General features: G+C 40.2%; 1 protein-coding gene across 4 annotated transcripts in view; it reads left to right on the top strand.

Moving 5' to 3' along the window:
• The window catches only part of IFT88 (intraflagellar transport 88), a 157,693-nt gene that overhangs the window by 46,972 nt on the left and 87,191 nt on the right, over positions 1 to 23,530 (top strand). For all 4 annotated transcript variants that reach the window (XM_070409336.1, XM_070409334.1, XM_070409333.1 and 1 more), the window contains 5 exons: positions 774 to 844; positions 2,909 to 2,995; positions 9,710 to 9,809; positions 14,151 to 14,237; positions 17,557 to 17,743. In XM_070409336.1, the coding sequence (XP_070265437.1) occupies positions 774 to 844; positions 2,909 to 2,995; positions 9,710 to 9,809; positions 14,151 to 14,237; positions 17,557 to 17,743 (532 nt within the window). The remainder of the gene's footprint in view (positions 1 to 773; positions 845 to 2,908; positions 2,996 to 9,709; positions 9,810 to 14,150; positions 14,238 to 17,556; positions 17,744 to 23,530) is intronic.

The following is a 23,530-nucleotide window of genomic DNA, read 5'->3' as shown; positions in this document are numbered from 1 at the left end:
CACTGACCACCAGGGGGCAGCTCCTGCATTGAGCGTCTTCCCCCTGGTGGTCAGTGCACATCATAGCAGCTGTTTGGTCGATTTGCATATTAGGGTTTTATTATATAGGATAAGTATTTTTATACTTAGTAAATAGTTGTTTTCATTCACTTTGGCAATCTTTATCTTATAATTGGTACAGTTTGACAATATATTTTAATCTAATTATTGCTATATTAGATGTTAAGTGTGTAATTTTAATTTTTGTTTTATTACTTATTTTTGTTTGTTTCTGTTTTATTTTCCTGCTTATGGCAGGAGTTTTCTGGAATTCCATTTTTATTATTTTTTAATGTTTTTGAGTGTATCACTTCATATAGCATTTTTAGGATTACTCTAGGTATTACATTTGTACATATATTATTAAAGTCTACTGGTGTCATCATTTTACCAGTTCTAATAAAATATCAAAATCTTAAAAAAGAATCCTCTGGTGAGGATTAACAAACAAAACACAAACAGAATTGACGATATTACACAGCTTCTGTGTACTAGGTCCTTTTCTGTCTAGCCTGACTTTTTTATCAGCTGCCCAGAATCCGTTAGTTCACTAGAGAATGTGACAGGTAATCAGAAATAAGAAAAAAAAACCTTCTACTTTACATAAGGGAAAGTGGTGTAGAAAGATTAATTTTCTGTTCATTTTCTACAACTAGTTAGTGATAAGGTTGAAATCCAAGTTCTTGATTTTTATTCGTGACTTGTTCTTTTTTCCCCCCAATTTTATTTCCCAGGATGATCCACATACTAACTTAGTGATTGAAGCTATAAAAAATGATCATCTAAGGCAAATGGAACGTGAAAGGTAATATTTGGGGCACTAAATAATTAAAACTTGATAATATTGGTTAAACTTATATAAAAGAGTTAAATGTGCATATGATTATTTCTTTGAAAACTTGTTATATGCACTATATTTCTTGAATAGTCTTACTATTTCATCATTTCTATACTCTACTGGATTCTCTTTTTTCCTTCACAATAATCACATTACTTATTTGATTCCAGTTATTCTTCCTCAGTTACTCTTATTTCCTTGTAACTTACTTTCCCTCTGTATTTGGTGCAACATTGGAATTTTGTTTACGTCACCTTTATTTTTAAAAAATTATATCTTTATGTGTTTTTGTCCAGCCTCCCAATTAAATTTCAACTCCCAAAGACAAAATTATTTCTATTTTATTCCTTCCTTCAGTCTGGTACCTAGTCTCTGCAAAGTATGTTTTGAAACTTCTAATACTTATTGAATATTCAACTTGTATATTAGCAGTATATCACATGATATACAGGGCCCTTAGTTGTTTTTTAATTGTAGTACAATACACATAACATAGAGTTTACCATCTAAACTATGGTGCATAATTCTTCATGGTTCTGTAGTATTAATTAAGTACATTCACAATGATTTGTAACAAGAACTTCCCCCAAATTCCTAAACTGCAACTCTGTACCCATGAACAACTCTCCAGCATCCCCTTCCCAGTCCCTAGCACCCACCTTTCTACTTTTTGGTCTATGAATTTTGTCTGCTCTAGGAACCTTATATAGGTGAAACCACATTATTTGTCCTTTTGTGACTGTCTTATTTCACTTAGCATAGTGTCCTCAAGGTTCATTCATGTTGTAACAAGTGTCAGAATTTCCTTCCTTTTTAAGTCTGTACAATATTTCATTATATGTATGGAGGGCCCTTAATCTTTAGGAAGTAGTTTAACTTTTAAAATAAAACAGAGACTTGTACTTCTGGAGAGATAAGAATAGATGCACTTTCCCCTGTTCTTCTCACTAAGTCCAAATAACAACCCTGGAAATTACATGTATGTACATATATCTATATCTATCTATCTCTCTCTCTCTCTCTCTCTCTCTCTCTCTCTCTCTCTCTCTCTCTATATATATATATATATATATATATATATATATATATATATATAAATGGAGGGAAGAGGCCAGATCAAGGTATCTTGGGACATGATCAGTGAGTTCCCTTCATGTTTCCCAGACTTGGAGCTGAAGAAGCTGGAAAGCAGAAAATGCTCATGGGTGCATTAAACGAACAAACAAAAGACCTACTTTCTCTAGCTACAGGACAAGGAAAGGGGTAGGCCAGCAAGACAAAACTTTTAGACCAATACCACAGAAAAAAAAAACACCTGCCCTACCCCATGCATGCCAGCAAAAGCCAAGTGAGAGAGCCAGATTCCCACCCTCACAAGGCCAAGTAGGGAGCCAGGACTTCAATCCCCAAAGGCCCTTAATGAGTCTCAGCACTCTCTGGTTTCAGTGGACAGTACATGTGGAGTCTAGAATTCCACCCCACCAGGCAATAACGAGGCAGTCCTCTCTCTCACCTGGGGTGGTGTCAGGGGAGATAGTGGATAATTAGGAATTTGCATATTAGCCTTTTATTATATAGGATAAGAAAAACCAGTCACAAAAGACCACATATTCTGTGATTCCACTTACATGAAAGAAAGGTATAGATGAGGCAAATCTATATAGGCATGTAGTAATTCACTTTTATTTAACACATACTATTTCTTTAATGGCCATTTCCTTTAATGTCCACAGATAGTCCAGGTTATGGAATGTCAGCTGCAGAGCCATTTTTCTTTCAAGTTCCTCTTTCTTCCTTTAGTTTGTCAGCATGTATCATAAAGTAGAAGAAAAGTGAACTGTTGACTCAGAAGGCAGTCATGGCTTCCATTTCCTAGTCATGATTTTCAACCTGACTTATAGATTTCTAGTGTAGCTGTTTATCATTCAGTAGGCTTCATGGTATGCTAACTTTGATAGATAATGTTTACACTTTTTTTTTTACATTTTATACCATGTTTCTTTAGAAAAAATTTTTGTTTGTTTGTTATAGAAAAGCCATGGCTGAAAAATACATCATGACAGCTGCAAAACTCATTGCTCCTGTAATTGAAACATCTTTTGCTGTAGGATATGATTGGTAAGAGGGAAATTCAGTATAAGTAGATGTGTATGGTATTTTCTTGCCTTAATTTATACTTTTATTGGTTTAAATTTTTATCTGATATGATTTGCAAATATTTTCTCTTATTTTGGTTGTCTTGTCATTTTGTAGATTGTTTCTTTGCTTTGCAGAAACTTTAGTTTGATGTAGTGTCACTTGTTTAGTTTTTCTTTTGCTCCTTATGCTTTAGGTGTCATATCCAGGCATTGCCAAGACTGATGCCAAGGAGCTTTTCCCCATGTGTTTGGTTTTTTTCTAGGAACTTTATGGTTCTCATTTCTGATTTTATTTGAGTCTTTTCTCCCCCCCCCCCCCCCCAAGATAATCTAGCTAAAGATTTGTCAGTTTTGTCTGTCTTTACAAAAAACTAGCTCTTATTTTCGTTGCCCTTTTCTATTGTTTTTCTAGTTTCTGTTTCATTTATTTCTTCTCTAGTCTTTGTGTTTTTCTCTTTATTTCCTTTGGGCTTGCTTTGTTTTTACATTTTTAGTTCCTTGAGGTGTATAATTTTAATGATTTTTTTTTCTTAATGTAGGTATTTATTGCTATAAACTTCTCTTTTAGAACTGCTTTTGCTGCATCCCATAAGTGTTGGTATGTTTTGTTTTCATTTTATTTGTTTTAAGATATTTTTTAAATTTTTCTTTTGATTTCCTCTTTCACCCATATGTTACTCAGGGATGTGATTTTTAATTTCTACATATTTGTGAATTTTTCAGTTTTCCTCTTGTTACTGATTTATAATTCCATACCATTTGCTAAGGTTTGTTTTGTAACAACACATGATCTATCCTGGAGAAAGTTGTGTGTGTGCTTGAGAAGAATGTGTATTCTACTGCTGTTGGATGGAATGTTCTGTATATCTCTGCTAGGTCAATCTGAGCTAAGGTATAATTCAATTCCAATATTTCCTTTTTCATTTTCTGTTTGGATAATTGAACTATTATTGAAAGTAGGGTCTTGAAATTTCCTGCTATTATTCTATTGTTATTTCTTCCTTCAGATCTGTTATTATTTGCTTAATATATTTTAGTGCTGTGATAGTAAATACATTTATAGTTATGATTGTTATATCTTCTTGATAACTAGACCTTTTTGTTGTTACATAGTGACTTTTTTATATTTTGTTACAGATTTTGACTTAAAGTCTATTTTGTCTAAGTATAGCTACTTTTTTGCTTTCCCCTATATATGGAATACTAGAAGGCCCGGTGCATGAAATTCATGCACAGGGTGAGGGGGTCCCTCAGCCTGGCCTGCACCCTCTTCAATCCGGGATCCCTGGGGGGATGTCCATCTGCCTCTCACAATCCGGGACCACTGGCTCCTAACCGCTCACCTGCCTGCCTGCCTGCCTGATCGCTCCTAACCCCTCTGCCTGCCTGCCTGATCGCCCGTAACTGCTCCCCTGCTGGCCTGATAGCCCCTAACCGCCTCTGCCTCACCCGGCACCCGGGACCCAAGATTCCCTCCTCCAGCCAGTTGCAGGCACCCGGGACCTGGGCTTCCCTCCCTCTGGCTGGCTGCAGGCACCCAGGACCCAGACCAGCTTCGCTTGGGCCGGCCACAACCACAGGGGACCGTGGGCGGGCGCCTTCGCCCAGGCTGCAGCTGCAGCCGCTGGCGCCCAGGACCACGGGGCAGGTGGCTTGTCCCTCTCCTGGGCCGCAGGCACAGGTGCAGCCACTGGCACCCAGGACCGTGAGGCAGCTTGTCACTCTCCTGGCCGCAGCCTGGCTAGTCCCCATTCATCTCTCGCAAGCTCATTTGTGCCTGGCTGGTCCCCATTCCTCTCTCGCAAGCTCATTTGTGCCTGGCTGGTCCCCATTCCTCTCTCCCCGGTGTTGAGTGTCTGAGCCGTTATGGCAGTGGTTCTCAACCTTCCTAATGCCGCGACCCTTTAATACGCCAGGTACTCGTAAGTGGGTGTATTTGCATGTGGGCAGACCCTCTTGGAGACGGATAGAGGAGCGGTGTCTCGGTTCCTAAGACCATCGAAAATATGTGTTTTCCGATGGTCTTAGGCGACCCCTGTGAAAGGGCCGTTAGACCCCCAAAGGGGTCGCGACCCACAGGTTGAGAACCGCTGTGTTACTGCATGACGTCGTGAGGGCATGATGACCATTTGCATATTAGCTCTTTATTATATAAGGAATATATTTTTTTCCATCCCTTGAATTTGAGCCTGTGTGTCCTTACAGCTGAAGTGAGTCTCTTGTAGGCATAATATAGTTAGGACTTGTTTTTAATCTATTCAGACACTCTATGCTTTTTTATTGGAGAATTTAATCCATTTACACTTAAAGTAATTTTTTATAGCTAAGAATATTTATAGGTTAATTAGTAATTATTGATAGGCACTAATGCCATCTTATTGCATTCTGGTTCTTTTGTAGTTGCTTTGTTTCTTTTTCCTCCTTTTTCTTTTGCTGTCTTTGTGAATTGATGATTTTCTATAGTGGTATGGTTTTATTCCCTTCTCTCTCTGTTTTGTGTATCTACTGTAGGTTTTTGCTTACATAAATATCTTATAGATATAACAGTCTATTCTAAGCTAGTAACAACTTGAATTGCATATAAAAGCTATCCATTTAAACTCCCCATAATTTTGATCTTGATGTCATAATTTACCTCTTTTTATATTGTGTATCCATTAACAAATTCTTGTAGCTATACTTATTTGTAATACTCTTTTCTTTCAACCTTTATACTAGCGTTAAGTGATTGACATACCACCATAATAAAATATTAAAGTATTCTGAATTTGACTATATAGTTACCTTTTCCAGTATATTTTATATTTTTATACATTTTTATGTTACTATTTAGTGTCCTTTCATTTCATCTTAAAGAACTCCTTTCAGCATTTCTTATAAAGCAGGTTAGTGGTAATGAATTCCCTCAGCTTTTGTTCATTTGGTAAATCTATTTCTCATTTCTGAAAGACAGCTTTGCCAGGTAAAGTATTCTTGGTTGTCCTTTTTTTTTTTGTTTTTTTGGCACTTTGAATATATCATCCCACTCTCCTGACCTGCAGGTTTCTGCTAAGAAATCTGCTAAAGTCCTTATGGGGATTCCTTATATGTAAGTAATTATTTTCCTCTTGCTGATTTTAAAATTCTCTCTTGTGTGTAACTTTAGCCAGCTTTATTATAATGTGTCTTAGAGAAGATTGTTTTGGGTTAAAATTTTGGAGTTACCCATTAGCTTCATGAACTTGGATGTTCAAATCTCTCTCCAGATTTGGGAAGTTCTTAGCCATTATTTCTTTAAAATAAGCTCTCTGCTCCTTCTCCCTCTCTTGTTCTTCTTGGACTCTAGTAATACGTAGATTATTTCTTTTAATGATATCCCAAAATGCATGTAGTATTTTTTACTCTTATTCATTCTCTATTTTGCTCCTCTGACTGATTATTTCAAATGACCTGTCTTCTAGTTCATTAATTCTTTCTTAGCTTGGTTGAGTCTCCTATTGAAGCTTTTTATGAATTCTTCAGTTCAGTAATTGTATTCTTCAACTCTAGGATTTGTTTGTTTTTTAATGGTTTCTATGTCTTTGTTGAACTTCTTTATTAACTCAATTGTGTTCCTAATTTCATTTAGTTGTCTATCTATTTTCTTGTAATTGACTCGATTTCTTTAAGAGGATTATTCTGAATTTATTGTCAGACAGTTAATAGATTTCCATTTTTTATGGTCACTCATTAAAGTGTCACTAGTTTCTTTGGGTGATAATATATTCCATTGTTTATGATCCTTGTGCCCTTGTGTTGGTGCCTGTATATTTGAGGAAGTTGGAACCTCTCCAGTCTTTACAGATTGACTCTGTTGGGCAAAGCCCCTCACCAATCAGCCTGTGCAGAGATTCTGGGTGTACCATCTGGTGGTGTTTGCCAGCAGGCTGCTGGAGTACTTGGGTAGGCAGGTCTGGTGGCTGAATTAGCAGATCAGCAGGCCTAGTGCTTAGGTACACAGGGACCTGCCTAATACTGTATGTAGGGGTAGACCTGGGTCAATTGGGACAGGCTTTGTGTTTGAATCTGTGGTTATGTGGCTGGGACCTCAGTCTGCATGGACACACCTGGATTCTAGGTCCCCAAGGGCAAATCAGGCACTAGGGACTACTGGGGTGGGTTTAGCATCTAGGTCCACAGAGGCTGGTCTGGTACTGGCATAGACCAGGAGCCTGGTTTTGCAGGAGTCTACCTGGAAGCTAGGGCTACATGGGCCAGCTTAGCCCCAGAGCAGTCCTGGAGTCTGGGGCTGCAGGAGTTGGCCTGTAGTTGGGGCCCTCAGGAACTGACTTGGAGGATGGGTCAGTAGAGGTTGTTGTGGCACTTAGATGGACCAGAAACCTGAATCTATGGGAGCTGCCCTTGGCTGGTCTATTTTTTCTAGGCCAGAGGCTTTGAAACATTTGGCCTGGTGCTGAGGTGGGTTGGGGACTGGGGTGACACAGTCAAATGTCCAGGAGACACATGGAACTTTTTTAAAGTATAGGGTTAGTAAGGATAAAAGCGGGGAAAAGGGAGGACATTCTAAGTAGAGAGAAGAGTGTGCTTAAAAGGGCAAACACTAGCAGCCCTTCTCACATAGAATCCTACAGTTAAGTCCTGAGGTTCTGAGGCATCTTATGCAACTAGAATGGTGAGAGCTATGTACCATCCTTAGGAAAATTGTGGGGAAATTACTGGAATAATTTTTCTTTGCAGAACCCCATTTGAGAAAGATAGGCAGGGGAGCACGATGCATTTGTCTTTGAGGCCCTTGATTTGTTAATGGCACCACAGTGAATTAATCCATTTCTTAAATAGTTCCTGCTTTTTCTGTCTTCCACATTTGTGCACATGCTAACCCCCTTCCTGGGATGCCCTTCCTGTTTTTTGTTTTGTTCTTTTTTTTTTTTTTTTAATATGTTTCTATTGATTTTTTTAGAGAGAGAGGAAGGGAGAGGGATAGAGAGATAGAAACATCAATGAGAGAGAAACATCAATCGGCTGCCTCCTACACACACCCCCATAGGGCATAGAGCCCACAAACCGACCAGAAATCAAACTGGTGACCTCTTGGTTTGGGGGTTGACACTCAACTGCTGAGCTGCACCAGCTGGGCTCTTTTGCTTCCTTCTAATCCTCACCCAAGGGTGTGTTTACTGGTTTTAAAGAGAGAGAAACATCAGTGTAAGAGAGAAACATTGATCAGTTGCCTCCCATACACGCTCCCAACTGGGGATGGAACCTGTAACCTAGGTATGTGCTCTGACTGGGAATCGAACCTACAATCCTTTCGGCATATGGGATAACACTCCAACCAGCTGAGTCACCCAGCCAGGCACCTTTCTCATTTTTGCCAACTCAGTTCTTGTTCTTCAAACTGAGTTCAGATATCTCTGGAATTCCTTTCCCCAGTCTAGTCTAGATGATCTGTTCTTGTATTCTTGTATTCTTTACAACATTTCTCACACAGTGTATTTCACTGGCCTATTTCCTTCATAAAAGTATGAACATTATTTTACTTATACTTACATCCCTGTACCAAACATGTCTGATGTACAGTAGACAGTAAAATATTTGCTGGATGCATAACTGAATCAGTGTTTTCCAGATTATTTGGTTGGAGTTCTTGAAGTTTCATTAGCCCTGTCTACAAGTTAATTTGTTGGGTGGGGCTGGGGACAGAGGGTCATTGAAAGGAGCACTGAGCAGGCAGGGCTTCAAGTCCTCTCTCCCCACTTCAAGCACAGGGTCTCTTTTATAAATCAAGGTTAAAGTAAAAAGATTCTGCTTGAAGAAAGAGATCTGCTTTAATAGTTTTAAACTATTGGTCTAGGCCAGTGGCTTTGAAACATTTGGTAACCAGACCCTCAGTAAAAAATATATTTTCCATTGTTTACTGAAATTTATAAAGTTTCATGAAACAGTCCTTGCCCTTATTATGTACAATGCCCATTGATATTTTTTCTATTATGTTTTTTTAAATAAGGTTCATGATCATATTTTAAATTAATCATGTTAATTAATCTACTCCTAAATTGATCTCAATTGACCTCAATTTTAAGACCAGTGGTCTTCGTACAATGGGTATTGGGTTCAAGTTCTTGACAGTTTCCTACCTGTGTGGGCTCAGGTCTCCATTTTCCTACCCATAAAGTAGAGACAATGCCTGTCATTCAAGGTAGTTATGGGGATTAAATGTGACAATGCTTGTAAAGAATTGGCACAGTGCCTACTATACTGTAAAAAAAAAAATAGACATTCTGTGTGCTTTGGGAAACAGACTTACAATTGTATGTTCAAGTTTGAACTCAAAAAAATTAAATATGTTCTATAATTTCTTTTGAATTTTCCTCACCATCACATCATTTAAGATGAAAAAAATATATAAAAGCAATTTTACATGTTGGAAATTGTTTTAGTAAATAAAAAAATCAGAATGTAGCTATCAATCCAGTTTCACTTAAAATACCATAAATATTTAGAAATGACAGCAGGCTAGTGAAAAATTGGGTGAGGAAATCATTTGAGAACTAAAGAATTCAGTAACTTAATGCCATTATTGGAAGAAAGCAAGTATTTAGCCTTACATAACACTAGGGACACTTAAATTTTTTTTTTCAAAAGTCACATTTAAGAAAACCAACAATAATAAAATACTAAAACAAAATAACCTTTTTTCCACTTTACATTATAGGTGTGTCGAAGTTGTGAAAGCTTCTCAATATGTAGAGCTAGCAAATGACCTGGAAATAAACAAAGCAATTACATATTTGAGACAAAAGGACTTTAACCAAGTAAGTTTAAAAAATTAGATGAAATTTCATGTTAATGGAGCAAAACAATAGTATTGGGAAACTCCTCTCTAGAATAATGTTACCTCTGAATATTTTGAAGTTGGGTGACTTCTGTCTGACCATAATTTTCATTAGTATGATACTTTGTTTGAATTTTGACCAGTTTGTCCTGTTTCTTTTTTTTTTTTTTTAATCCTAACCCTAGGACATGTTTTATTGACTTTAGAGAGGAAAGGAGAGACAGAGAAACATCGATATGAGAGAGAAACATCAATCAGTTGCCTCCCGTATGCACCCCGACTAGGATTGAACCTGCAACCTAGGTATGTGTCCTGACCAGGAATTGAACCTGCTACCTTTTGGTGCATGTGACAACATTCCAACCAACTGAGCCACCTGGCCAGGGCAGTCCTGTTTCTTAAAATGTAAATTCTTTTCAGGTAAAACATGATTGTTTGCTAAATTACTAAACTATGTTCTAGTCCAGAGATCAACTTTCTCCTAGAGGTTTTCAAGCTGCTGCCTGAAGCTGTAAGGTTTTTCAGAATTAGGTATTATGTGTATGAGAAAGAAGGCCAGGACCTGGAATAGCAGCCTGGTGCTCCCATCCACTGTTTTCACCTGCTCTCTGTTTTATGTTTTTGTTTTTCTTATTGATGTTGCATTGCGCCTAAAAGGGTCCTACTGATCACACAGTTTCAGAATCCTCCAGGATCTCTCACTGTACCACTCCTTTCTTGCTGCCTTGGGTGAAGGTGGAACAGGTGAGACATAGTTGACAAACCAGAATAGACAGCTTTGTAAGAGGGGGAAGGGGACAAAAGAGAATAAACAGAATGAAACTTGATATTCTCGTTTATCAAACCAATGGTAAGTGTCATATGTGCCAGCAACCAGAAAACTCAGCTCCTCTGAGTTTAGACCCAGAGAGCTAGGGCCAGAGAACATCCTATCCCAAGCCTGTGTTTTCAGACTTTCTTCCAACTGAAGGACCTTCCTTTTGTCTAGGAGACTATAGGAATCACTAACCCCTTCTAGTCATTTCTAGAGCAGTGAGGAGAATGCCATCGACTCCGGTGTTCATGTTATGAATACGTGATTAATACAATGCAGTACCATGGACTGATTCCATTTTGTGTATGAATTTAGTGTGCTTAACATTGCTTTAGCACCCTGGCTGTTGTGGGTCAGTGTTGATCCGAGCACCGAAGGATGGAGGGTTTGATTTCCAGTCAAGGGTAGGTGCCTGGGTTGCAGGTTCCATCCCCAGCCCGGTTGGAGTGTGTGGGAAGCAACCAATTGATGTGTCTCTCTCTTTCCCTCCCTCCCACTCTCTCTAAAAAAAAAAAAAAAAAAAAAAAAAATCAAACGAAAAAATATCCTCGGGTGAGGATTTAAAAAATTGCTTTGGCATTTGTAAAGCACTAAAAAGACTTTTCAAAGGGTCTTTATATCTATTCTTTTATTTGATCATTACACTGTTGGTCATTAAAAGTGCCACTGATAGCTCTTTAATGCTGCTGTCATGCTGTTTGAATGGAAGTGAAGTAAGACAGCGTGTTCTTTGTTATCCTGCTGAGGTCATCTCTGGACCAAAAGAAATAGTTTTTGTTTGTGTGATAAGTACTGTAATAGGTCACAAAATAGAAAAAAAAATGTTTTCCAATTTTCTCAATATTTTATTTTTAAATGATCATTTCAGAAAGATTTAACAATGTATTACCATAGTTCAAGGCTTTAATAACAATCTCTTTACCTGTATTTTAAGTCAGAATGTAATCTCTGCTTTCTTTTCAACTAGGGAGTTTTCTTTCCCTCTCACGTGACTTCAGAAATTAATGGCTGTGTATTAATTCCTGTTCACATGACTTATGTTTTAAATTAGCACATACATTTGTGACACAATCTGAAAGTAAAGATAAAAACATCTCAATTTTTATTCAAAGTGAAATGCAACTTATAAACTTACATAAATAGTGGCTTTTCCATGAATAGTATGGAGACTGAGTGAGGGGTCAATAAGGTGACTTCCACTGGTGAACAGTACAAGCAGCAGTCACTTCTGATATACGTTTTAGGAGCTTCTTGGCAGTTTAATAGAGGACTTGTTCAAGAACATAAGTGAAAGAGAATCACAAAAGCAAGGGCATGTTTAGGTTTTTTTCTTCCAGCTTTTACTTTGTGGAATTATAAACTGCTGGCCTAGAAACTCTCAACAGTTTTCTTTAAAGTAATAAAAAAAACCCTGAAAATAATAATTATTTACTTATATTATAACCAAGGCTTATGGAATCTAGTATTTTTAAATCTTCTACCCTTAAAAACATTGAATCAACTATGTTTCATGGTACTTCGTTTGAGTTCAGACATTTGAACAGCATATAGGTCAGACTTTGTCAGGTATTTTCAATACCAGCGGCTGATGGCCATTGTCAAAGCTCAAGTAGGACTTTTGCTGGGACACAGTGCTCTCTGGGAGCAGGAGGCACAACAAGGCAAAGCATTTTTTATTCAGTAAATGCACTTGGAAGGGAGGAAGGGAAGGGAGGAGGAAAGAAGGAAGAAAGGAAGAAAGGGGGGGGGGGAGGGAAGGAGGGAGGGAAGGAAGGAAGGAAGGAAGGAAGGAAGGAAGGAAGGAAGGCCCATCATCTTTTTCTAATTCTTTTTTTACACCCTGATATATCTCGGTAATTTCCAGTTTGATAACTCATTCACCTTTCATGCAAGTGTCTGCCCATTCCAAATGTCCTGTTTGGTTACGATTATCTTAGACCTCTAGGTGGTTAAAAGTGTACTTTGATTTCTCATGGCTTTAAAATGTACTTCTGTTTGGGTCTACTTCATATCATTTTCTGTATTTCTTCCCCTTCTGGAATTCCAGTTATGTTTGTCAGTGGTGGTCAAGGGCCGGGGGGGTCGGGGGGCATCTCTGGCCTAGGTAAGCTCTGGCCAGAGACAGTACTCTGTGCCCCCCAGTTCTTGTCTTGCTTGTAGGAATGAATCCAAGCAAGAGACAACAAATAGCAAAAGCAGGTGAGGATTTATTTGTAGGAAAGAAATACACTCAGGACCTAAGTGGGCAACTCAGCCAGCAAGACTGAACCAAGTGCCCTGAGCAGGCAGCTCAGCTGACTGAGACCAAACCGAGTGTCCTGATATTTGGGAGTTAGAGGATTTTTACTCCTAGGCTGGAATGCCCCTAGGCAAGGAGCAAGTCACCCTCTCCCTCATGTCTCAAAACAATGTATCTATAAGTTATAAGGCTCTTCATCTAGGTGCTATCCATTAGTTAGACCACATCCTGGAGGGCTCTAAATCTTTGCCCCTCACATAGAGGCCTGCCACCTCCATTGTCTATTTTCAGTTTGTCGCTTCTCACACATATTTTCTCCAAGCCCCAGCTGCCTCTCCCAGCTCATATCTTTCTAGCTGCCTACTCTAACATGTTTATATAAGATTTCACTCTGTTCCTATATGTCTCTTATGGTCTTTTCTAAGAACATTTTTTAGCCTTTTATTTTTCTGTGCTTATTTTACTAGTATTTAGTTGGAACATTTTCTGGGATCTTGTTTGATCTTCAAATCCTGGTTGCCTCTGTAGCTCTCCAGTGCCTTCACAAAATATTTTCAGTATTTTATTTAATTTTCTAATTGTTCTCTGTAGGAGAATGGTCTTCTATAGGCTAGTTTCTAATAGCCAGAAGCAGAAATTCTATAATTATTTTACAAAATGCAAATTGGATCATGTCTTTTAGGTAAAACCTTACTGCCCACCCCATTATGTAGGGCAAACGAAACTGTGTAACAAGACTCACAGGCTAGATATTTACTTTTTCTTCTGCTGTGTCTAATATGGAATTAAATCCATCTATTGCATTCTTAATTTTATTATTTATTTTTTAAAATACATAAATATTTTTAATTGATTTCATAGAGGAAGGGAGCGGGAGAGAGAAATAAAAGCATCAGTGATAAGAATCACTAATTGGCTGCCTCCTGCACGCCCCCTACTGGGGATCAAATTCAAAACCTGGGCATGTGCCCTTGACCGGAATCAAACCGGGAACTCTTTAGTCTGCAGGCCGATGCTTTATCCACTGAGGTAAACCAGCTAGGGCCATTCTTAATTTTAGTTATTGTATTTTTAGTGTAATTTTATTTTTTATAAATTTTAATTCTCAAATGAAATTCTCAATTTGTCATCTGTTTTTTAAAACATATTAATGAAACTGTCTTTTGTCAGTCCCTGCTCCTACAGTTCAGATACTAATCTTGCCCCAACTATAAACCTGAACACTGTCATATTACATTGGTAATAACTTTCAGATATTTTACTTCTAGGCTATAGAGACTTTGAAAATGTTTGAAAAAAAGGACAGTAGAGTGAAAAGTGCAGCTGCAACCAACCTCTCATTCCTGTATTATTTGGTAAGTTTTATGTTTTTACAACTAAGAGGTGATAATGTGGTATTTTCCTGTTGCTAAATTTCTAACTGAGGAGCTGGCCTAAGGAGAGGCTCACGAGAGGACATGCAGAATGTCAGTGTTATGGCGTATATGGAGGGCCAGGTCATGAAAAGTTCTGGGTTAGGGGTTGAGTTTATGGGCATGAGTGAGAGGACCATCTCAGGAGGAGAAGGGAGGGTGAAAAGTAGTGGAAACATCACATCATGAAATTGTAGAGTGTAGACCTGGGAGATGAGCTGGAGACACATTTCAGTTCGATCCTAGTAATAACAAAAGTGACATCTTAGGTTATATGACTTATGTAAGGTCAAAGTGTCATCTGTAACAAGCAGAAGTTGAACATCTATGGATGCCAATCATGGGGAATACCAAAAGGCTAAAAGCTTCCTAAAAACGGAACATTCTTAATTTAGAGTGAAGGTGGCAGGTGGGTAGAGTAGGAAGGAAGAAAGGTTGGTTGAAAGTAGAGAATAACAAATTAATGTGAGATACTAAATGCTTTAGAAATTCAGAGGAAGCAAATAGCATTTTAATTTAGGGATTTGAGGGACAATCCCAGAGAGAAGTTGGATCTTAAAAGTCAGACTATAGATAAAAGAGAAGGGGACATTTGTGTGGAAACTAAGGGAGTAAACAAAGCACAGAGGCAAGAAAGCTGGAAGGGATGGGACACTTAGGATCATTGTGTTTGATTCTGCTACACTTTCAGTCCCTCTCAGAGCTTCTGGTTTGTGCACATTGAGAATTGTTGCCACATAGAACCTCTGTTATGGTGGAAAGATGTTACAGCCCTCATGTGTTAAGAGGGAAAGGAGATAAAACCCCTGGTGAGGAAGGACCCCAGTGTTTTATTCTGTTGGCATGAGAGTGGTGCCAGGGGCATGTCCAGAGGAGTGTGTGATTAGGGGGAAAGATGCCAAGTTTGTTCTTAAAAATATATTTTAAAAGTTTTTGTAGTGATGGTGATATAATTCAAATGGCCAATGAGGCCTGTGGAACACTGAACTCAGACAGGAAGTCAGATTAGAGATAAAATTTGATGATTGTCTCTGTGAATAATAAGTTTTCATAATAGATGCTATGGACTGAATTGTGTGCCCCCAAAATCATGTGTTGAAGCCCTAAGCCCAATGTCAGCAGGCATCTCAGTCCTTCACAACGCTTCTCTAACAAGAGAGCCTAAACTTCCTACATGGGATGGGGTCCATTGAGGAGACCCAAGTGCACAGGTGTTTATCAAGTTCCCTTGTGCATTGAATTTGTTGTCATCTTATTGGGCAAAATGAACATGGGAGAGAAACATACAGGGGCATGAAGACTGGTCAGTGTGATTCATTGGGGCCATTGTTTTAACAGTGAGTGTATCACTGCCTGCATTCCAGGCCCAGTTATTCACATCCTTTCCATATGCAAAATGTACATACCCCTCCCAACACTCTCATAGTCTCATCATCGTAGTGAAAGGCCAACCACTGCATAAGGTCTAGATAGAGATTGAGCTTTATCAAACACAGATCCTCTTGATTTAAAGATCAGGGAACAAAAAAAAAAAATGTAATCTGCCCCGTACACTTAATAACCCATGGTGAGACAAGGCTAGGAAAACTGTAATAGACACTCCTATCCAAAAGGGGTGGGATGGAGGCATTAGTTCCTAGCAGTTCTGAAACCCAGCTAAGCACTTGTGGTCAGTGCCCCCTGAACATGGAAAAAGAGAGTGATCTTTGATGGGGGCCCAGCTCTGATCCCTGGTGGGTAGTCCCCAATCCTTTGGTCTCTCTGGCTCTTGGCTCTGCCCTCCGAGAGCACCTTACTTTTACAGAAAAAAATCAACAACAACCTATGTTTGCAGCTGGTTAACTCTCTTAGCCTGCTTTTTGCCCAGAAAAATTGGGGACCCAGAGGCCTTTTTTCATTTTGTTCTATGTCTGTCCCTTTAATGCAAGCTGGCAACACTTTAGTTATTCCAACTACCTTAAAGACTTGGAAATTTTCTATACATCTTATTGGGGTGTTCTTTATGCCCCCAAAGCCACATCCATAATTCTTTTCAAGGCAGACCCTTTTCTACTTACCGTAGATGTATGAGGCTGCTGTGGAACAGAGTCCTAAACATACTACCTGAGAGAGAAGGTTGGCTCTGTTAGGCACTATCTTAAATATGAAATGTTTCCAAAGATGATAGAGCCACATCCTTGATTTGATCTCTGCCCTGCAGCCATTTCTTTGAGGATCTCTTGTCACCAAGACATGAAATATATAAATGCCACTGAACTGTACATTTTTAAAGGGTAAATATTTGAAATATATCTCAACTTTTTAGAAATTCCATCAGGGAGTGTTATGAGAGAAGGGATATAGGATTTAGAACATCCACAGTAGTGGAGATGCTGTGGGGGTTAAGGAGAAGAAGGAGTGTTTGGGGATCTGAGCAGAGGTTACCATTCAGTCAGTGAATTGCCTAGCATGTCCAGAAGCCACCCAAGGGGGACTTCATGGAGCAGCTGCCTCCTTTGGGTGCACTGCCAAGACTTAGCATGCATCTGGGTCACCATTGTCAGGAGGGACAGTGTAGGCAGGAAGAAGAGTCAGGTGTGGAGTAGTTGTGAATGAGGACAGGCTAGAACCCCAGCATTTCTGTATCAGACAAGCATTTGATGGCCAGAAAAGGACCCGCAGAGAGGAAGGCTGCTGCTTCATATTCTAGAAGTTCCCTTCAGCCAACTCTGGACAAGAGCCACACAGGTAAACGTGTTCTGGGAACTGTGGCTCCTGGCTTAGCTAAGCCAACAGGGCACCAAAGGCCACGCCACCTAAGAACTGAGAGGTCCCCGTGGCTCGCATGCATGATGGCAGGGTCCTGATGGAGCACTTGGCAGCGAGACAGCATGAAAGAGTGCAGACAATCGAGTGCTAGAAATGTAGGACCTCGTAGGTGACCCACCCAGTTAGATCAGGACAGACGGACAGTGACGCCTTCATAACTACTTTAGGACTTGAGGTTTAAGAAGCATGGTGTGCAGTAAACAATGACATGAAATTTGGGCATTTGAAATGGAAACATCTACATACAGTGATGTTATTCAAAACATGAGACCGTGGAGACATCAATCATAAGACACTTAGGTAGTTGAAAGTGCTGATGAGTACAAATCTTTTGTAGAATAAGCCTATCAGAACCAAGATATGTAAAATACTTGTTTCTGTTTTTCCTGTCTGTAATCTCAAAAAATATATATTTGATGAAGTTCAAATAATTTGTATATGTTTTGTGCTTTAGGAAAATGACTTTGCACAAGCCAGCAGCTATGCAGATTTGGCTGTAAACTCTGATAGATATAATCCATCTGCTCTTACTAACAAAGGGAATACAGTGTTTGCAAATGGTGATTATGAGAAGGCAGCTGAATTCTATAAGGAGGCTCTGAGAAATGATTCTTCTTGTACTGAAGCACTTTATAATATTGGTAAGTAAGAGAGGATAAGTTGTTTTTTGTACTTTTTAAACTTTATTTTTATTGTTGAGAGTATTACAGATGTCCTGATTTTCCCCCTTTGCCCCACTCTACCCAGCTCCCACCCCACCCAGACTTTCACCACACTATTATCTGTGTCCATGGGCTATGCATATATGCATATAAGTTCTTTGGTTGATCTCTTCCCGTCCTCCCCTCCCCACTTCCCTCAGATATCTGTCAGTCTGTTCCATGCATCCATGACTCTGGACCTATTTTGTTCATTAGATTCCACATATAAATGAGATCATATGATATTCATCTTCCTCTGACTTACTTATTTCACTTCGCATAATAATGTCTAGGTCCATCGATGCTGTCTCAAAGGGTAAGAGGTCCTTCTTCTTTACAGCTATATAGTATTCCAATGTGTAAATGTACCACAGCTCTTTTATTCTCTCATCTACTGATGGGCACTTAAGCTGTTTCCAGGTTTTAGCTATTGTAAATAACTGTACTATAAACATAAGGGGGCATATATTCTTTCTGATTGGTATTTCAGGATTCTTAGGATATATTGCCAAGATTGGGATTGCTGGGTCAAATGGCAGTTTCATTTTTAAATTTTTGAAGAAACTCCATTCTGTTTTCCATAATGGCTTCAACAGTCTGCATTCCTACCAGCAGTACTAGGGTTCCCTTTTATCCACATCCTCGCCAGCACTTGTCATTTGTTGATTTCTTGATGGTAGCCATTCTGACAGGTATGAGGTGATACTTCATTGTCATTTTGATTTGCATCTCTCTGATGATCAGCAACATTGAGCATTTTTTTCACATGTCTCTTGGCCTTCTGTGTGTCCACTTTGAAGAAGTGTCTATTTAGGTCCTTTGTCCATTTTTAATTGGATTGTTGGTCTTCCTTTTGTTAAGTTGTATGAGTTCCTTATATATTTTGGATGTTAACCCTTCATTAGATGTATCATTGCCAAATACGTTCTCCCATACATTGGGCTCCTTTCTCGTTTTGTTGATGGTTTCTTTTGCTGTGCAGAAGCTTTTTATGTTGATATAGTACCATTTGTTTATTTTATCCTTAAAACATTTCCTTTGCCCTAGGAGATGTATCCATAAACATATTTCTACAAGAGATGTCTGAGATTTTGCTACTTATGGTTTCTTCTAGGATTTTTATGGTTTCCCAACTTTGATTTAAGTCTTATCCATTTTGAGTTTATCTTGTATATGGTATAAATCGATGGTCTAATTTCATTTTTTTAATGTATCTGTCCAATTTCCCAACATCATTTATTGAAGAGACTGTCTTAACTCCATTGTATGGCTTGGGTAGATTTCTGGGTCTCTGTTCTGTTCCATTGATCTTCTGCCAATTCTTATGCCTGTTCTTGTGCCAATACCATGCTCTTTTGAGTATAGTGTCTTTGAAGTATAATTTGATATCTGGTATTGTGATTCCTCCAACTTTGTTCTTCTTTCTCAAGATTACTGCAGCTATTAGGGCTTTTTTTTTTTTTGGTTCCATATAAATTTATGGAGTATTTGTTCTAGATCTACCAATCCATGAACACAGTATATTCTTCCACTTGTTTATATCTTCCACTATCTCTTTTTTCAACATCCTGTAGTTTTCCAAGTATAGGACTTTTACCACCTTGGTTAAGTTTATTCCTAAGTATCTTAATTTTTTTGTTGCAATGGTAAATGAGATTGTTTGTTTAGTTTCTCTGTCTGAGAAGTCATTATCTATAATAATAAAAGAGTCATATGCAAATCAACTGAACAGCAGAATGACCACGCTATGACACACACTGGCGCCAGGCCAGCCAAGGCAGGTGCGATGCGTTTGGTTGGGGGGCCCACCATCACCCCACGATCACTCCACAGAGGGAGGCCCAGGCCACCTTCTGCAGTGCGATCGATGGTGGTCTCCACGATTGTTCACCCCAAAGAGGGAGGCCCAGGCCATGCTCTGTGCGGTAATCCATCTTGGAGTCCCGGCCAGGTGGGTGAGGCCTCCCTCTGCAGGGCAATCAGTCTGGGGGCCCTGTGATCGATTGCCCCACAGAAGGTGGCCCAGACCAGCCAAGTGATCACACCCCACGCCTATCGCCCACAGAGGGAAGGGTGACTAATGGCAGAGGAGGGGGTGCAGCCCGGCACAAATGGCAAGCGGTGGCAGCGGCAGGGGCGGGGCCAGCTGCTGGCAGCCAGGGGAAGGAAAGCCCCGATAGGCCCTGATTGCTGCCCAGGCTTGGGAACCTACCCAAAGGGTCCCGGATTGCTAGAGGGCACAGGCTGGGCTGAGGAACACCCCCCATACACGATTTCATGCACCGGGCCTCTAATTGGTTTATAAAAAAGCCATACATTTTTGCATGTTAATTTTGTATCCTGCTACATTGCCAAATTCATTTCTTAAATCTAGTAGTTTTTTGGTGGAGTCTTTAGCATTTTCTATGTACAATATCATGTCATCTGCAAATAATGACAGTTTTACTTCCTCCTTTCCAATTTGGATGTCTTTTATTTCTTCTTCTTGTCTTATCGCTGTGGGTAGGACTTCCTTTACTATATTGAAAAAGAGTGGTGAAAGCAGACTTCCCAGTCTTGTCCCTGTGTTTATGGGGAATGCTTTTAGTTTTTCCCATTGAGTATTATGTTGGCTGTAGGTTTGTCATACATAGCCTTTATCATGTTGAGATATAAACCCTCTATTCCCACTTAGCTGAGAGTTTTTATCAAAATTGGGTGTTGGTTTGTAGAATGCTTTTTCTGCGTCTATTGATATGATCATGTGATTTTTGTCTTTCAATTTGTTTATGTGATGTATCACATTTATTGATTTGCAAATATTGTACTAGCCTTGTATCCCTAGAATAAACCCCACTTGGTCATGGTATATGATCTTTTTAATATATTTACTGGATCTAATTTGCTAATATATTGTTGAAGATTTTAGCATCTGTGTTCATCAGTAATTCTCTTTCTTTGTAGTGTCTTTATCTGGTTTTGGAATTAGAATAATGCTGGCCTATAAAAAGAGCTTGTATACAAGCTTTCTCTTGTATTTTTTGGAATAGTTTGAGGAGTATAGGTGTTAGTTCTTCCTTTAATGTTTGGTAAAACTCCCTGTGAAGCTATGTGGACCAGGTCTTTTGTTTGGTGGGAGTTTTTTAATTACTGCTTATATTTCATCAGTTATTGACCTATTTAGGTTTTCTGATTCTTCCTGATTCGGTTTTGGGAGATTGTATTTTTCTAGGAAATTGTCCATTTCATCCACATTGTCCAGCTTGTTGGCATCTAGTTGTTCATAGTATGTTCTTACAATCCTTTGTATTTCTGTGGTGTCAATGGTTACTTCTTCACTTTCATTTCTGATTTTATTTATTTGGATTCTCTCTCTTTGTTTCTTGATGAGTCTAGCTAATTTCATCAATCTTGTTTATCCTTTTAAAGAAACAGCTCATGGTTTCATTATTTTTTTTTATTTTTTTAGTCCCTATGTCATTTATTTCTGCTCTAATCTTTATTATTTCCTTCCTTCTACTTACTCTGGGCTTTTCTTGTTGTTCTCTTACTAATTCTTTAAGTTGTAGGGTTGATTAGTTTATTATTAATTTTTCTTATTTTTTCAGGTAGGCCTGTAGTGCTATGAACTTCCTTCTCAGGACTGCTTTTGCTGTGTCCCAGAAATTTTGGGTTGTGTGTGTTCAGTTTTATTTGTTTCCAGGAAGTTTTTTATTTCTTTCTTGATCTCATTGGTAACCCATTCATCCTGTCTAATAAGGAGGGAATATGCTAATTGACTGCCCCACCCTCAAAGATGGCAACGCCCACAGCCAATAAGAAGGGAATATGCTAATTGACTACCCCGCCCTCAAAGATGGTGGCGTCCACAGCCAATAAGGAGGGAATATGCTAATTGACTGCCCCGTCCTCAAAGATGGCGGCACCCACAGCCAATAAGGAGGGAATATGCTAATTGACTGCCATGCCCTCAAAGATGGTGGCTCCCATAGCCACAAGATGATCGGCAGGGGAGGGCAGTTGTGGGCGATCAGGCCAGCAGGGGAGGGCAGTTAGGGGTGACCAGGCCAGCAGGGGAGGGAAGTTGGAGGCGACCAGGCCTGCAGGTGAGGGCAGTTGCGGGGAACCAGGCCTGCAGGGGAGGGCAGTTAGGGGTGACCAGGACAGCAGGGGAGGGTAGTTAGGGGTGCCCGGGCCGGCAGGGGAGGGCAGTTGGGGGCAATCTGGCCGGCAGGGGAGGGCAGATGGGGGCTATCGGGCCAGCAGGGGAGTGGTTAGGCATCGATCAGGCTGGCAGGGGAGTGGTTAGGAGGTGATCAGGCTGACAGGCAGGAGCAGTTAGGGACAATCAGGCAGGCAGGCAGGCAGGCAGGTGAGCGGTTGGGAGCCAGCAGTCCCAGATTGTGAGAGGAATGTCCAACTGCTGGTTTAAACTGGCAGTCAGACATCCCCCGAGGGGTCCCTGATTGGAGAGGGTGCAGGCTGGACTGAGGGACACCCCCCCTCAGTGCACAAATTTCGTGCACCGGGCCTCTAGTTATTTAATAACATGCTATTTAGCCTTCTTGTGTTTGGATGTTTTTGAGTGTTTTTACTGTAGTTGATTTCTAATTTCATTCCACTGTGATCTGAGAAGATGCTTGATATGATTTCAGTCTTCTTGAACTTGTAGAAACTTTTTTTGTGTCCTAATGTGGTCTATCTTTCTGAATGTCCCATGTACACTTGAGAAGAATGTATATTCTGCAGCTCTGGGGTGAAATATTCTATAAATGTCAATTAAATCCATCTGATTCAGTGTGTCCTTTAGAGTCACTGTTTCCTTGTTAATTTTTTGTCTGGAAGATCTATCCAGTGAAGTCAGTGGGGTGTTATGACTGAACTGCTGTCAATCTCTCCCTTAAAGTCCTCTAGAAGTTTTTTTTAATATATATAGATACTCCTATATTGGGTGCATATATATTTACTAGGGTTATATCCTCTTGTTGGATCTAGCCTTTTAATATTATGTAGTGACCTTTTTTTTTCTCTTGTGATGGCCTTCATTTTGAAGTCTGTTTTGTCATATATGAGTACTAGAGGCCCGGTGCACAAAAATTTGTGCACTCGGGGGGGAGAGGGGGTCCCTCAGCCCTGCCTGTGCCTTCTCGCAGTCTGGGACCCCTCAGGAGATAATGACCTGCTGGCTTAGGCCTGCTCCTGGGTGGCAGAGGGCAGGCCCAATCCCTAGGTGCAGCCCCTGGTCGGGCTCAGAGCAGGGCCGATTGGGGAGTTGGGGCGCCGCCCCCTGTCATGCACAGAGCAGGGCGGATGGGGAGGTTGCGATGCCACCCTCAGTCATGCTCAGGGTAGGGCCGATTGGGGGGTTGGGGCACCGCCCTCTGTCACACTCAAGGCAGGGTCGATAGGGAAGTTGCGGCGCCACCCCCTGCCACGCACAGAGCAGGGCCGATCAAGGGGTTGGGGCACTGCCCCCTGTCACACACAGAGCAGGGACCATCAGGGGGGTTGGGGCTCCGTACCCTGTCACACACAGAGCAGGGTTCATCAGGGGTTTGGGGCGCTGCCCCCTGTCACACACAGAGCAGGGACCATCAGGGGCGTTGGGGCTCCGTACCCTGTCACACTCAGAGCAGGGCCGATCAGGGGGTTGGGGTGCTGCCCCCTGTCATGCACAGAGCAGGGACCATCAGGGGGTTGGGGCTCCATACTCTGTCACACACAGAGCAGGGCCCATCAGGGGTTTTG

This window comes from Myotis yumanensis, unplaced genomic scaffold (genome assembly GCF_028538775.1).
Source record: "Myotis yumanensis isolate MYYU_CA2020_CCGP unplaced genomic scaffold, mMyoYum1.0.hap1 SCAF_3, whole genome shotgun sequence".
Classification (NCBI taxonomy): Eukaryota; Metazoa; Chordata; class Mammalia; order Chiroptera; family Vespertilionidae; genus Myotis; species Myotis yumanensis.
Note: the sequence above shows the minus strand (reverse complement) of the source record. Positions and strands in the feature narration are given on the sequence as shown.